This window comes from Narcine bancroftii, chromosome 10, assembly GCF_036971445.1.
Source record: "Narcine bancroftii isolate sNarBan1 chromosome 10, sNarBan1.hap1, whole genome shotgun sequence".
NCBI classification, from domain to species: domain Eukaryota; kingdom Metazoa; phylum Chordata; class Chondrichthyes; order Torpediniformes; family Narcinidae; genus Narcine; species Narcine bancroftii.
This window is the reverse complement of record NC_091478.1, coordinates 93872764-93889012: the sequence shown is the minus strand read 5'-3', so window position 1 is coordinate 93889012 and position 16249 is coordinate 93872764. Positions and strand designations below refer to the sequence as shown.

The following is a 16249-nucleotide window of genomic DNA, read 5'->3' as shown; positions in this document are numbered from 1 at the left end:
GTGTATAGGAGTTGGGATGTTATGTGGAAGTTGTTTAAGACATTGGTGAGGCCAAATTTGGAATGTTGTATGTAGTTCTGGTCACCGAACTACAGGAAAGATATCAATAAGATTGAAAGAGGGCAGAGAAGATGTATTAGAATGTTGCCAGGTCTTCAGAAGTTGAGTTTCAGGGAAAGATTAAACAGGCTAAGACTTTATTCCTTGGACCATAGAAGAATGAGTGGAGATTTGAAAGAGGTTTACAAGATTATGAGAGGTAATAGGCAAAGTGGATGAAGTAGGCTTTTCCCACTTCGATTGGGGAAGATAAAAATGAAAAATAATCTAGAAGGGGAAAGTTCTTCACTCAGAGAGTGGTGGGAATATGGAATGAGCTGCCATCTGATGTGCAGGCTTGATCTTTTAAGAATAAATTAGATCAATACATGTTTGGGAGAGTCCTGGAGGGTTATGGATGGGAGCAGGTCAATGGGACTAGTGGAATAATGGTTGGCACAGACTAGAAGGGCTGAATGGCCTGTTTTCTGTGTTGTAGCGGTCTATTAGAAACACACTACATAAGGAACCTAAACCTGATTGTAACTGTCCCTTAACTGCCACATTGACTCTTCCAATCTCATCCTATCAGAGAATTTTTTTGTTCCCCCTCAGCCTGTCTTCCCTGCTACTGAAAAAACAATCTAATTTTTTTTCTTTTCCACTTCTGATGAAGGGTCACCTGACTTGTTCAGTGTTTCCAGCATTTTTCTGTTTTCTTCCCCTTAATGAGTTTAAACTGCAGCCAAATAGACTGAACATCCTTCAGACCTGTTTGTCACAACTGTATTTTATTTTCTCTAATGAAGAGTGCTACCCCTTCTGCCTGTGCTTCCTAGAAGTTAAATATCATTGAATAATAATAACTTGCCAGGTTTGATCACCCTGCAATCATCTCTTTGTAACAGCATCAGGGTCACCAATGTTTTTGCTGTTGGTTTATCCACAAATGCTTTGTGCATTAAGATTTAGAGTATTTTGCTTGCCTTATTACCATTTTTAATTGTCTTGTATTTTTTGGCCTTGCCCTTGATTTTCCCATCTTCAGTTTTTTCCATTTTACTGTTCTTGTTTTCATTTTTGTCCTTGCTCCTCCCTTCCTAGTCACCCTGGTTTAGTTCCCAGCCTCTGCAATTTTTATGTAAATTAGGTCCAGCCACCATGTTAAATCCCTGTTGTGCTTGGGTGTAAGGTATCCCACACTTTTCCTGGCGCTGTCCCAGTGTTAAGGGAATCTAAATCCTTCCTGCACCATCTCTTCAGCCGCTCTTTCATCTGATCTCACTGGTACAGCAAGTAATCCTGAGATTAAAATCTTTTTAGGTTCTGCTTTTTGTAATTTTTAAACTTGGACCAGTTTGAGCTGTTGAAACTTGGTAAGTCAAACTAGGATATACACAGCACAAGGTAGGGTTCTGGAGAGTGTGGTAGAACAGAGATTATGGACATTGTTCCTTAAAAGTGACAGCACAGGTAGATAGGATGGTTTAGAAGGTGTTTGGCACACTAGTCTTCATGGAACAATGCAATGAGTGCAGGAGCAGGGACGTCATATTATCACTGTTGATGAGACTACTCTTGGAATATTTTTGGTCGAGCAGTTGTAGGAAAGATTTAATTAAATGGGAAAGGCTGCAGGAAAGATTCAATGTTACTGAAAATGGTGAGGTGAATTACAAAGGAAGGCTGGAACTTTTCTCCCTGAAGTGTAGGAGTTTGAGGAGGAACACAAGATTTATCAAATCACAAGGGTATAGGAAGGGTAAATAGTCAGTCTATTCTCCCATATAGGTTTCAGGTGAGATGGGGAAAAATTGAAAGAGGACCTGAGGAGCATCTTCTTCCCTTAGGAAGTGGTGGGAGTATGGGGTGAGCTGCCAGAGGAAGTGGGAGAAGTGGGGACAACTGTAACATTTAAAATCTATGGGATAGATTCAGAGGGATTATATAAGCAAATGGAACAACCTTGGGTTGACTTTGGTCAGCAAGGTGAATTGACTGAAGGATCTGTTTACATTCTGTAGAGCTCTGTGACTCTAAAATTAATCTCCTAACTTCTTAAATTCCAATTCTACTTCCTTTCCAGAAAATGCCTGGTAAGCAGCTTTGGACTGCTGTTCGGATTGCAGCAAGCACTTTGTTTGCCTTGTCCGTCCTGGGGGCCATTACATGCACTTACGTGAAAGGTTATCAGTTTGGCTACACAGAGAATTACCACTTGTCCTTTGGGCTGTATGGGGCCTTCCTCACTCTGCACCTCTTAATCCAAAGTTTATTTGCTTTCCTGGAGCACCGGAGAGTCAGGAAGGAGAACAGACCCCTCAAATTCACCAAGTCAGTTGCTCTCTGTATTGCTGCATACCAGGAAGACCCAGAATACCTGAGGAAGTGCCTGTTGTCAGTGAAACGCATTGCCTACCCCAACCTTAAGGTGGTGATGGTCATTGATGGCAACCAGCAGGAAGATGTTTACATGATGGAAATATTCAATGAGCTGATGGGGGTGGAGAAGACCGGCTCATATGTCTGGCAGAGCAACTATCACCAGAAAGGTCCTGAAGAAACAGATCTCACCCACGGCGAGGGCAAGAGCAGGGTGCAGCAGGTTGTCAGCCAGTCGACCTTCTCCTGCATCATGCAGATGTGGGGAGGGAAACGGGAGGTGATGTACACAGCCTTTGCTGCCCTGGGAGACTCCGTGGATTATATCCAGGTGAGTGAATGGCTCCGGGTCCAAGGAACAAGCACAGGGAAGGACACAGGTTACCTAAAACCAGCACTGATCTTAAAGGTGTGGGGATGGTAACAGAAACCAACAGTGGTGTCTTTGCTGAACATTATGCCCAAATTAAACTAAATCTTTGTTGTCTACACATAATATGCACCCCTTATCCCCTGCATAGTCATTTATCTATCAAGATGCCTCTTAAACACTACTGACATATCTTCTACCACTCCTCATGGCAGCCCATTCCGGGCACCTACCTCTTTCTGAGTAAAATAAAACTTGCCCCTCACTTCTGGTTTAAGCTCTCCCCCACAATTTAAATACGTGCATACCAGTATGTGACATTTTTACCCTGCGTAAAAGATTCTGTCTACTCTCATTATAAACATATCAGTTTTCCCTGCCAGCCGTCCCCTTTCTTGAGGAAACTACTCAAGTTTGTTCAGCCTCTTTGCCTCCAATCCAGACAGCATCCTGATAAATCTCTTCTGTACCCTTTCCAAAGCCTCCACATTCTTCCTGTAAAGGGGTGACCAGAACTGCACTACACGTGACCTGACCAAAGTTTTATAGTGCTGCCACATGACTTCATACTACAAGCCACGACCGATAAAGCTAAGAATACCATACGCTTTCTGTACCACCCTATTTAATAACCCCTAGGTCCCTCAGCACATCAATACCTTTGAGAGCTCTGCGGACTGGAGACCTGTAGCTAGTGGTATGCCACAGGGTTTGGTGCTGGGCCCATTGCTGTTTGTTATCTCAATCAATGATTTAGATGAAAATATACATGGTATTAGGAGCAGGTTTGCAGATGGCACTGAAGTGTTAGTTATTGTAGACAGCAAAGACAGTTGCCAAACTTTGCAGCAGGATCTTGATTGGGTGCGTAGGTGGGCAGAAGAGCAGTGATGGAATTTAATACGGAGAAATGTGAGGTGTTGCATTTTGAGAGGTCTCAACAGGGGTATAGAAACATAGAAGATAGGAGCAGGTGTAGGTCATTTGGCCCTTCGAGCCTGCTCCGCCATTCAATGAGATCACGGCTGATCTTAAAGTTCAGTACCCCGTCCCCACCTTCTCTCCGTAACCCCTAATTCCCTTATACTGAAGAAATATATCTAATTCCCTCTTAAATATATTCAATGAACCTGCCTCAACTGCCCTCTGTGGCAATGAATTCCACAGATTCACCACCCTCTGGGTAAAGAAATTCCTCCTCATCTCGGTCCTAAATGGTTTATTTTTATGCCAAACCGGTATAAACGATTTCTGCAATTCTTCTATTAGATCTGTGAATGTTTTCCATTGTCTATCCACCGTCAACCCCCCCATAAACACCACCCAATCAATCTTACTCAACTCCCGTCTCATATCAACATAATTCCCTTTATTTAAATTCAGGACCTTAGTCTCGGTTTTAATTTCTTCACTCTCCATGTCGAGTGAGAATTCGATCATATTGTGATCGCTCCGACCCAAAGGGCCTCGCACAACAAGATTGCTGATTAGCCCCTTTTCATTGCATAATACCCAGTCTAAAATGGCCTGCTCCCGAGTTGGTTCCTTGACATATTGGACATATAACTGTCCTGTCAACATTCAAGGAATTCCTCCTCCTCAGTATTTTTACTAATTTGGCTAGTCCAATCTATATGCAAATTAAAGTCTCCCATGATGACAGCTGTTCCCTTATTGCACGCTTCTCTAACTTCTCTTTTTATGCCTTCCCTCACCTCTGCATTACTATTTGGAGGCCGATATACCACCCCCACTAACTTTTTCCGCCCTTTGCTATTCCTCAGTTCTACCCATATAGATTTCGCATCTTCCGAGTTAATATCCTTCCTGTCAATTGTGTTGGTCCCTTCTCTCACCATCAATACTACCCCACTCCCTTTTCTTTCTCGCCGATCCCTCCTAAATATTGTATACCCCCAGATGTTAAGTTCCTGGGCTTGCCCACCTTGCAGCCATGTTTCTGTAATCCCAATCAAATCATATTTGTTTGTCTCAATTTCCACAGCCAATTCATCTACCTTGTTCCGAATGCTTCTTGCATTCAGATATAAAGCCTTCAGATTTGCTTTTTTCACCCTCCTTGCTCTTTCTGATTTTTTACTTTCGCTGCCTAACCTAACTTTTCCTATTTTATCTTTCCTGTCCTTTGCCCTATCATACAGGTTCCCACCCCCCTGCCAAATTAGTTTAAACCGCATCCGACGGCTGTACCAAACCTAGCTGCCAATATATTGACCCCTTTTGGTCAGCTGCTTTTCCTCCAGCAGTTATTTTTTTATTAATCTTAGTAGGTTTTACCCGTCTGACTCACTGGTCTTGTTGGAAAGTCTTCAAACAACACCCACCTGATCGTGCCCCAAGCCATTCAACAGCAAGGTTCTCATCAAACACCTGCCCACTGCAATCATCAGTCAACTATGCAGCTGTCAGCTGGACATAATTTTAAGTGACTCCTAGTCACAAGGTTACAGAGCAAAGGCATTTAGTCACACTGGTATCACGAATTTTTGCCACTTGATTTGCAAAGTGGAGTTAGTATATACACAAAAGTGCTGGAGAAACTCCGCAGGTCCTGCAGCATCAAGGGTCCAGGTCCGAAACTTGGTGATATATCTTTGCCTCCTGTGGATGCTGTGGGACCTGCGGAATTTCTCCAGCACTTTTATGTGTTAACTACAATCACAGCGTCTGCAGTCTTTCTTGTTTCACCGAATTTGGAGTAAGTAAGTAGGAGAGTTAACAAAGTGACAGAACATTGTGACAGAAATTGAAAACCAAACCAGGAAAGTTATGTTTGGTGAGATCACGTCAGGAATACGTTGTACAATATTGGTCTCTACGCTGGACAAAGGGTATTAATGCATTGGAAGTAGTTCAGAGGGTCACCAGGCTCACAGTAGGAATGGAAGGGATGTCTTTAAAAGAAAGAATGGCTAGAGCAGGTTTATAATCTGCTGACCTCTCAGAGAATGGAAGAAGATTTGATTGAAGCATCTTAGATCCAAGAGCTTTTGTCAGGGTTGATTCTTTTCTGGAAGAATCTAAAACTGGAGGTTTAAATAAAATGTTTCTTTGTCTCAGAGGTATAAATTTTTGGAACTCACTTCCTCAAAGGGCAGAATCTTTAAACATTTGTGAAGCGATGATCTGAATGTAGAGTTGAGGTTACAATCAGGTCAATAGTGGTCTCAGGCAGCTGGTGGGCGACTTCTTCAGAGGAACTGGGGAATGACAGTGATGTAGCATCACCATCTGCTGGCGAGAGCCGGAACTTCAGTAACTGAAATCTCCAATACTTCCCGAAATTGGTAGGAAAGCAAATTGCAGCAAGATTAAAAACAAAAAGCTAACTACATTCAGTTTAAAATTCAAGGAGATTTTAAAAAAAGCTTGCAGTCATTTAGAACTGACCAAAATAACACTGGGGATGGGATGAACATGCAGAGGTTTCAAAATGATTTACTCAGGTTGAGTGAGTGGGCAAACCTTATGGCTTCTGTACCTGCTTCCCAAAAGTACCCAAAGGCAGTGAGAAGAGGTTATGACCAGGGTTGTTGGGGTCCTTGACTACATTCCTGAGGCAGTGCCTCATATACAGTGCCCTCCATAATTCAGGGCACCAAAATGTTTGGGACAATTGGCGTCACAGGTGTTGTGTGAGTACTCGGGTATGTTTAAAGGTAAAGGTTCCATTATTGTCATGTAATACGAGCTTTAGAGTGTAACACACATGAAATTCTTTAACGTTGTCTACTGTAAGGAAGATAGAGAGTTGCCATTTTGTCCAGGGCCCCTCACAGAAATTGCTTCATTGGTGCAGGTATAAGAGCAAGGTTTTAAGCTTTGGAGTATGTAGTTGCCATTTTTCAACATGAGGACCAGAGTTGTGCCAATTAAAGTCAAATAAGCCATTAATGGGGCTGAAAATCAAGAATAAAACAGGAAGAGACAACTTGCAAACCTTATTACCAAAATCAACAGTTTGGAACATCATTAAGAAGAAAAAACGTACAGGTGAGCTCAGTCATCACAAAGGGGCTGGTCGTCCAAGGAAGACCCTCCACTGCTGATGACGGAAGAATTCTCATCATAATGAAGAAAAATCCTCAAAGGTATGTCTGACAGATCAGAAACACTCTTCAGGAGGCAGGTGTGGATGTGTCAAATGACTACTGCCTCCAGAGACTTGATGAACACCTGTGAAGCCAAATGTCCCAAACATTATGGTGCCGTGAAATGAGAGGACCATAATTTTTACATGGCAAAACCAAAATCCATACAAATAACCTTGAACAAAGTATGGAATGTGCACTTTAATTACATGCATTGTTTGATTACAAATTTCAAACTGTGGAGCACAAGGGCAAATAAGGGGAAAAATGTCTTTGTCCCAAATGTTATGGAGAGCACTGTAGGTTTCTTCAATGGATGGGAGGTCAGAGCCCATTGTAGACCTGGCTATGATTGGTACCTTCTGCAGCCTTTTGTATTTCTGACCATTCCAGTTACCAAACCGGGACATGATGCAACCAGTCAGTATACTTTCCACATTGCATCTGTAGATTCAACTACATACCAAATCTCCTCAGACTTCTTTTGAAATAGAGGCATTGGTGTGCCTTCTTCATGTCTTCTGAAATATGAACCTCCAGGAACTTGAAGGTTGACCAATGCAGACAGTGATGTAGTCACTTAACCTCTCCTTCCTAAAATCAGCAATAAGTTCCTTGGTCTTTGTGATTTTGAGAGCAAGATTATTGTTTTGGCACCACCCAACCAGGTTCTTGATCTGCATCCTGGATTCTGACTCGTTAATTCCAGTCATTTGGTAGAAATGTCAAATATAAGACAGAATAGATTTAAGGTGAGAAGGAGAAAGTTATGGTTGCACCAGTTAGCATTGCTATAACAGCACCAGTTCCAATCCGGCTCGGACTCTGTCTCCCCGTGTCTGCATGGGTTTCCTCTGGGTGCACTCCAGTTTCCTCCCACCATTCAAAATGTATGGGGGGGGGGGTTGTAGATTAATTGGGATATTTGGGCAGCATGGACTCATGGGCTGGAAGGGCCAGCTATTGTGCTGTGTCTCTAAATTAAAAATTAAATTAAATTTAAAGGAGTTATCCGAGGCAAGTTTTATGCCATGATCAGTGCCTGGAAATGTGCTGCCAGGTATGTGGTGGAAGAAGCTATGACAGCAAGGTTTAAGATCATTTAGACAAACCCATTGACGATGAGGACTTTGGACCATATTTGGCAGATGGAATTACAGTAGTTTAATTTGGCATTGTGGTTGGCGCAGACATCATGGGCCAAAAGTCCTGTTTCTGTGCTGGGCTATGTTTAAGGGGCAGGATTGCAGAGTTTTCACGTAAATGGGAAGATGATGTGTTGGGATGTGGAGTTGACTGAACTTTGACTTTGGAGTCATTTATCAGCACTATCCTGGTTTTAATTTCCTTTATATCCAGAAAGTATCTGTTTTGAATGAACCAAACTGGCTTTGACTACACATTTATCTCTTTCTCCTTAGGTGTGCGATTCAGATACTGTTCTAGATCCTGATTGCACTGCAGAGATGGTGAGGATCCTGGATGGAGACCCTAGTGTTGGGGGAGTGGGGGGCGATGTTCAGGTTAGTACCAAATCAGTGTTTGAACTCCCTCAACCTGTTAAGTCCAACAGTGGAGGAGCAGTGGTGAGGCAGAGAAAGTGTCCCGACTCCTGTGAGTATTGAAACACACCATGCCCCTTTTGCTCTCCATTCCCAATCATGATTTTTGCTATATTTTCATTATTAATTGTTGTTAATTACATGCTTCCAATATCACCCTCTGCTTTCTTCCATGAAGCCAATTTTCTATCCAATCTTTTATATCCCCTTGGATCCCATACAATCTAACCTTCAACACCTTGCTGAAATCCAAATATACAACATGTGCATCTCTGCCTTTGTCAACTTTCTTGGTCACATCTTCAAAAAACTCCCATCCGATTTGTGAGACATGATCTCCCATTACAAAACCGTGCTGACCACCCCAAATCAATCTTTGTCCACTTTGTCCATCTAAATGCATGTGTATCTTTTCCCTCAGAATACTCTCTAGTATCTTACTGATCACAGATGTTAGGCTCACTGGCCTGTAGTTCCCAGACCTTTTCCTGAAGCTTTTCTTGAATAGAGGCACAACATTTGCCACCCTCACATCTTCTGGCCCCTCACCTGTACTTAGCCAGGGCATCTGCAATTTCCTATCTAGTTTCCCACAGAATACTTGGATTTGTCTACCTTCATGTGCATCAGGACCTTTAGGACCTTCTCCACTGATATATCAACTCCTCTCAAGACATTACCATTGACCATCCCAAGTTCCCCAGTCCTCATGTCTTTCTCCACAGTAAAAACATTTAATTACTCATTGAGAGCCTTGTTCATCTCCCATGGCTCCACACTGTGCTGACTGCATTGTTTCCTGAAGGATATTATTTTTTTTCTCTCTGGTTCTCCTATTTTCCTTTCTGTACATAAAATCTTGGGATTGTCCTTTTTTTTGAATATTTTATTTTTGATTTTCCAGAGACTTATGGAAATCTAATAAACAAAAATATTACACTCTCTTTCCACATATGATTTACATAGTCCTTATTTTCCCCCTCATTGCACCCTCCCTTCCCCATCCCTTAAATTATACAAATACCAAAATATAAAAATACAAAAACAGACATTCAAAAACCACCTAAACACCGACAAAGACAATCCTGGGATTATTCTTAATGTTATCTATTGGAGCTGTCCCTTTTTGTCCATCTAATTTCCTTTTTTATCTTGTTCCTTAGTTCATGGAACATTACCACACAGGCCCTTCATCCCATATTGTGCTGATCTATGTTCCTGAAACTCCTCCAGGTATACACTTGATTCCAGTTGTTTATACCAGCCCCATGAGTCCATTTTGCTCTTGACCAGAACCTGATTTCCTCTGTTATCCAAGTTTCCCTATACTTGCATGTCTGACCCTTCACTCATGTCAACATACTTTTAAAACTTCCCATTTTCTTGACATTCTTCTTCCTTCAAACAACCTGTTCCATTTAATGTCTTGTACTTTTAAAGTCAGCCTTGCCCAATTTCAAATTTTAAATCTTAGTCCTGCCCTTTCTGTCAATATAAATCTCATGGAAAATGGTCATTGATCTCCAAAGGCTCATCCACAAACACTTCATCCATTTGTCCTTCCCAATTTCCCAAGACTGGATCAAGCATTGCTCTCTCCCATGTGGGACCTGATACATATTGCCAGAGGAATCTTTCCTGAACACATTTGACAAACTCTGCCCTGTCTAAACCCTTTTCCAGCCAGTATTTGGAAAGTTAAAATCCCCTTCTATAACAACTTTAATTAACCTATAGCTGGTAGCAATCTCTTGACATATTTGCTCCTCCTCTAATTCTCACCAACTATATGGGGCCTATAGTACACTCCCAACAAGGTGGTCATGCCTTTCTTGTTCCTGGGAAACTGTGCATTGGGTTCTGAGACCATGGCCTTAACTTCTCTTTGCTTTGCCTCCCCACAGATCCTGAATCAATATGACTCCTGGATTTCCTTCCTCAGCAGTGTGCGTTACTGGATGGCCTTCAATGTGGAGCGTGCCTGTCAGTCATACTTTGGGTGTGTTCAGTGCATCAGTGGCCCTCTGGGCATGTACCGTAATTCTCTGCTCCACCTCTTCCTGCATGATTGGTACAACCAGCATTTTTTCGGCTCCAAGTGCAGCTTTGGAGATGACCGACACCTCACCAACCGTGTGCTGAATCTTGGCTTCAAGACCAAGTTTACGGCACGTTCCCGATGCCTGACTGAGACACCAAGCCGCTACCTACGCTGGCTCAACCAACAGACCCGCTGGAGCAAGTCCTACTTCCGCGAGTGGCTGTATGGTGCACTCTGCTTCCACAAGCACCACCCCTGGATGACCTACGAGGCCGTGGTCAGTGGCTTCTTTCCCTTCTTCCTGACCTGGACAGTGGTGCACCTGTTCTACCGTGGGCGGCTCTGGAACATTTTGCTCTTCCTGCTGGCTGTGCAAGGTGTGGGGGTGCTGAAGGCAGCCTTTGCCTGCCTGCTCCGAGGCTCGGCACACATGCTCTTCCTGTCCCTCTACTCGCTGCTGTACATGACCAGCCTGCTGCCAGCTAAACTCTTCGCTCTGGTCACCATTAACCGCCCTGGCTGGGGCACCTCAGGCCGCCGCAGACTTGTAGTCAATCTGGTGGGGTTGCTACCCATCTCCATCTGGTTTGCAGTGTTGGCTGGGGGCCTGGTCTACACCATCTACCAGGAGTGCCAGCAGCCACTCCCTGACACCGAGATACCTTTCCTCATTGCTGGCTCCATCATCTATGCCTGCTACTGGTTGTTGCTGCTTGCCCTCTACCTGGCCATTGTGGCCAAGCAATGCAGCCATAAACAGGAGCACTGTGATTTAGCCCTGTTGGAGGCCTGAGGCCTGGCCAATAAGCCCAAGGTCTGGCTGGAGCCAAGCACTCTCATGTACAGAGCCAGGCCTGGGCTGAGTCACAATACAGGAATAAAATATTTTCAGTTAAAGCCGTAGGCACCAAGCAATATTTCTACTGCAGCATCATAGAGTTTGCCCTCACACCCGAGAATGGGGATTATAATGTAGACCTAGAGTGGTACATATCAGCACTGTGGTCCCATGTGCAGTGTGAAAGGATTCACTCTGTCAGTACGCTGGAACCCATTTGCAATTGTAGCCAACTTTAATCTATCCCCTGATGTTCTGATACTTCCTGCACCACCAGGGGGACTGAAACAATGACACCACCTCCTTTATATTAATTTTTTTAAATGCAAATTATTTTTATATGAATGTACTTGTACGATTCAGTATTTAAAATACAGCCAGAGCTCCACTTATAGGAAGTAGTTTTACATTTTTTTCCAAAACAGATGATGAAAGTCACTTCATTTACTCTGTGTTTCCTGTGGTTGAATATAGAATAACACAGGCCCAGAGCCTGTAGCCCACCACGTTATTGTGAAGGGTGTAGACCAAGTAAATGCGAGCAGACATTTTCCACTGAGGTTGGGTGAGAGAAGAACTGGAGGACATGGGTTAAGGATGAAAGGGGAACATCTTCATGCAGAGAGGGGTGAGAGGGTGGAACCAGCTGCCAGATGAAGTGATGAATGCAAGCTTGATTTTGACATTTAAGGAAAACATGGATAGGTGCATGAATGGGAGAGATATGGTGGGCTATGATCCAGGTGTAGGTCATTTGGACTAGACCGAATAATAATTCAGCACAAGTTAGATGGGGGGCCTGTTTCTGTATTATGGTTCTAAAGTCTCCAGTGATCATGGACTTTGTGGGCATCTTGTTGTACCAGACTGTATCAAAAATGTCTACAACTTCTCATCAACTTGGGTTCTGCTGATGGTTTATAAGAACTTTTATCAAAATAAAGATTATAACAAAGTCAGCTGTTGCTGTGACCAGTCAATCTCTCCAGTTTCCTTTCACTGGAACCTTCCTGATCTCCCATAACAATATAATCTTCATCCACTTTAACTGCTGGCCTGAAGTGTTGAAGTTATTGGAATCTAACCTTTAAAACTGTCATGAGCTGAATGGGTTGTGTTTCCTGCATATCATCCCAACAAGAGAAAGATGTAGGATCAGGCCTTGTGCAGCCCATAGCATTCAATCTGGTTGTTCCATTCCAATTCTTTCACTTACAGCATCTGCCTACTACTGTTCTTTCCATGGATGCTGTTCTAATTTTGATTGGCTGCAGAATTTAGAGCCAACATCTATAGAGTCAGAGTCCACAGCGTGGAAACAGGCTATACGGCCCAACTTGCCCACACTGATCAAAATGACCCACCCACATTAGTCCCACATGCCTGAATTTGGCCCATACTTCTCTAAACCCATCCTAATCATACATCTGTCCAATTAAAAAAAAACGTTGCAATAGGACCTTCCTCAACCTCTTCTTCCAGCAACCTGTTCCATACACCCACCACTCTCTTGGTAAAAATAAAACTCTCAGGTTTCAATCTCTCTCTCTCCCCCCCCCCCCCCCCCCCCCCCCACAACCTTAAAGCTATGTCCTCTGATTATTGATTTCCATACTCTGGGGACAAAAGATTCTCTACATTCACCTGATCTATTCCTCTCATGAACTGTCCACTTCTAGGAGATCACCCCTCATCTTCCTGCGTTCCAAGGGATAGCCAACTTCAGTCTATCCCCTGATGTTCTGATACTTCCTATACCACTAGGGGGACTGAAACAATGATACCACCTCCTTTATATTAATTTTTTTAATGCAAATTATTTTTATATGAATGTACTTGTACCTGCCCAACCTCTGCCAATAACTCAGGCCCCCAGGTTCTGGAACATCCTTGTAAATCTTCTCTGCACCCTCTCCGGCTTGACAACATCTTTCCTACAGCAGTGACCAAAACGAAACAATCAGATTTGCTTAATTTCAGTAAGTAATCAAACATCTTCAAGCATAATTGAAAATAGAAACAGAAAATGCAGGCCAGGTAGTATCTTGGAATGTCCAGTCCTCAGAACCAGTGTGGAGCTACCTGCTTGCTTTCGACACTATATTTTGCACCCTGCAAAGTCTTTCTATTCCACTAATACTCTAAAGTGCACAGACAGAGTTAGGGAGCTGGAGGTGGATGAATTCTGGATCATTCTAGAGGAAGAGGGCAAGATAGACAAGATAGTCACGAAGGGCTCACGAGAACTATAGCTAGCAAAGATATTTTTTTTTAAATACAAGGGGGCACAAGAAGACCTTGACAAGTAGGTGAAGAACAAATGGATGTCAAGACTGAGGGTAGGACAAGCAAGTGCTTCGCGGTTAGAGGTAGGAAAGGTCCTAAATGCTTCAGTAATAAGGGAGATGGACCTTGGACAATATGAGGTCAGTGAAGGATAAACTAAAGCACTGGAGTATGTATCTAGGTCCAGATGGGATATATTCCAAATTATTACTGGAAGCAAGGTAAGAAATTGATGAGGCATTGGCATGGATCATTGCATCCTCTCTGGCCACAGAACTACTGGAGGAGTGGAGAAAGACAAATGTAGTCCCCTTGTTTAAGAAAGGGATAATCCTGGGATTTGTAGACCAATCTTACATCAGTGGTGGGGAATTAGAGGATTCGAGACCAGGATTTAAGAGCATTTGGAGAAGCATAGTCTTCTCAGGGATAGCACAGCATGATGGTGGTGTGTGGTGGGGGGGGGGGGGGGTCATGCCTCAAAAACCTAATTGAGTTTTTTGAAGAGATGACAAAGGAAATTGATGAAGGTAAGGCAGTAGTAGTGGTGTATGTGGATTTTACTAAGACAAGGTCCCCTTGGTAGGCTCATTCGGAAAGTCATAAGGCATGGGATCCATGCAACCTTGGCTCTGTGGACTCAGAATTGGCTTGCCTGCAGAAAGCATAGTAGTAGTAAATAGAACGCATTCTGCCTGGAGGTCAGTGACAAGTGGCATTTTGCAGGGATGTTTGGGATCCCTGTTCTTTGCGATTTTTTTTTCTAAATGACTTGGACGAAGAAGTGAAGGGGTGGGTCAGTAAGTTTGCACATAATGCAAAGGTTGGTGGTGGTGTGGATAGTGTGTAAGGTTGTTGTAGGTTCCAACAGGATATAGACAGAATGGTGAGTTGGGAGAAGTAGCTGATAGAATTCAACTGGGTAAGTGTGAAGTGATGCACTTTAGAAGGTCAAGCTTGAAGACATAGTATGTGTTAACAGCAAGATTCTTAACAGTTTGAAGGCAGAGATCTTGGGGTCCAAGTCCACAGATCTCTCAAGGTTGCTGCACAGGTTAATAGGATGATTAGGAAGGCGTATGCTGTGTTGCCCTTCATTAGTTTGGGGGTGGGGGGGGGTGAAGAGATTAAGTTCAAGAGGCATGAGGTAATGTTGCAGCTCTATAAAACTCTGGTTAGACCACACTTGGAGAATTGTGTCCAGTTCTGGTCACCTCATTACAGGATGTACTGTAGATGTGTTATGGAGAGGATGCAGCTGAGATCTTCCAGGACATTGCCTGGATTGGAGAACATCTCATGACAAGATTGATAGTGCTAGGGCTTTTCTCCTACAACTAAAGATGAGGGGTAACTTCATAGCGATATCTTTGATAGGGTGGATAGTCAGCACCATTTTCCTGGGGCAACAGTAGCAAATACCAGAGGACATTGGTTTATGGTGAGTGGAAGAAAGTTTAGGGGAGATGCTAGAAATGTTTATTTTTACACAAAGAGCAGTGGGTGCCTGGAATGCATTGCCGGGGTGATGGTCCTAATCTGCCAAAGTCCTTTTGCTCAGCACTACCTGCTTCTCCCCCTACCTTTGTATCATCTGCAAACTTGGCCACAAAGCCATTCATTCCATAATCCAAATCATTAATATACAACATAAAAAAAGAAGTGGCCCCAACAATGACCCCTGCGGAACATCACTCGCAATGGACCGCCAACCATTCAATTCTCTGCTTCCTGCCGATCAGCCAATGCTCCACCCAAGGTAGTATATTTCCTGTTGTACTATGGGCTCTAATCTTATTAATTAGCCTCATGTGTGGTACTTTGTCAAAATTTACCAGGATGTGGCCTGGATCCTCTAATCCAGGCTATATCCTGCCAAGCATCTCTCTAACCTTTCCAAAGACTCGACGTCCTTCCTGCAATGAGGCGACCAGAATTGCATGCAGTATTCCAACTGGGGCTTAACCAAGCTGTAAAACAGCTGTGTCATGACTTCCTTACTATATATCCTGCCCAATGAAGCTAAGCATACCTATGCCTTCTTTAACAACCTATCCTTTTGCTTGTCCACTTTCAAGAAGCTGTTTACTTAGACCTGCAGATCCCTCTGCACAGCGGTGCTTTTAAATCCTGCTATTTACTGTATATGTTCCCCAGACAAAGTGCAATACATCGCATTTGTCTGGATTAAACTCCAGCTGCCATTTCTCTGCCAAGATTATGTTGTATTTTTTGATACCTTTCAGCACTGTCCACACCTCCATCAATCTTGAGTGTCACCTGCAAACTTATTATCCCACTCACATACTTTTTTTCTTCCTGACATACAATTCATGTAATGAACGGGGTGTCTGTCCATTCATTAATAGCAGGATCAGCTCAGTCCATCACCTTTACAGACAGTTATTAGCTCAATTCAGAATGGACTGGAAAGTACATCAGGCAGTCCAGGTTCTGGTCCTGATGCATTCCTACTATAAAAAGTGATCTCAAAGTTTAAAATACTGGTTACATTATTGAGCACAGTGTGAATTATCCTCAATATATTTACCCATAGAGTAGTTCCTTGTCCAGTGAACATTTGGTAAAAAGGAGAGTGATAATGTATCAGCTTGAAGT

General features: G+C 43.1%; 2 protein-coding genes across 6 annotated transcripts in view; one reads left to right on the top strand and one right to left on the bottom strand.

Annotated features, from left to right (window-relative positions):
* The window catches only part of chtf8 (CTF8, chromosome transmission fidelity factor 8 homolog (S. cerevisiae)), an 85909-nt gene that overhangs the window by 66418 nt on the left and 3242 nt on the right, over positions 1 to 16249 (bottom strand). For 4 of the 5 annotated variants that reach the window (XM_069901932.1, XM_069901929.1, XM_069901928.1 and 1 more), the window contains exon 4: positions 13187 to 13278. In XM_069901932.1, coding sequence (XP_069758033.1) covers positions 13187 to 13278 — 92 coding nt within the window. Of the gene's footprint in view, positions 1 to 6942; positions 6989 to 13186; positions 13279 to 16249 lie in introns of those variants that run through there. The other variant, XM_069901931.1, reaches the window with a different exon arrangement.
* Positions 2129 to 12352, top strand: has3 (hyaluronan synthase 3). Its single transcript, XM_069901910.1, has 3 exons — positions 2129 to 2752; positions 8325 to 8426; positions 10370 to 12352. The coding sequence occupies exons 1-3, from the start codon at positions 2129 to 2131 to the stop codon at positions 11297 to 11299; spliced, it is 1656 nt and encodes a 551-aa protein (XP_069758011.1). The 3' UTR covers positions 11300 to 12352.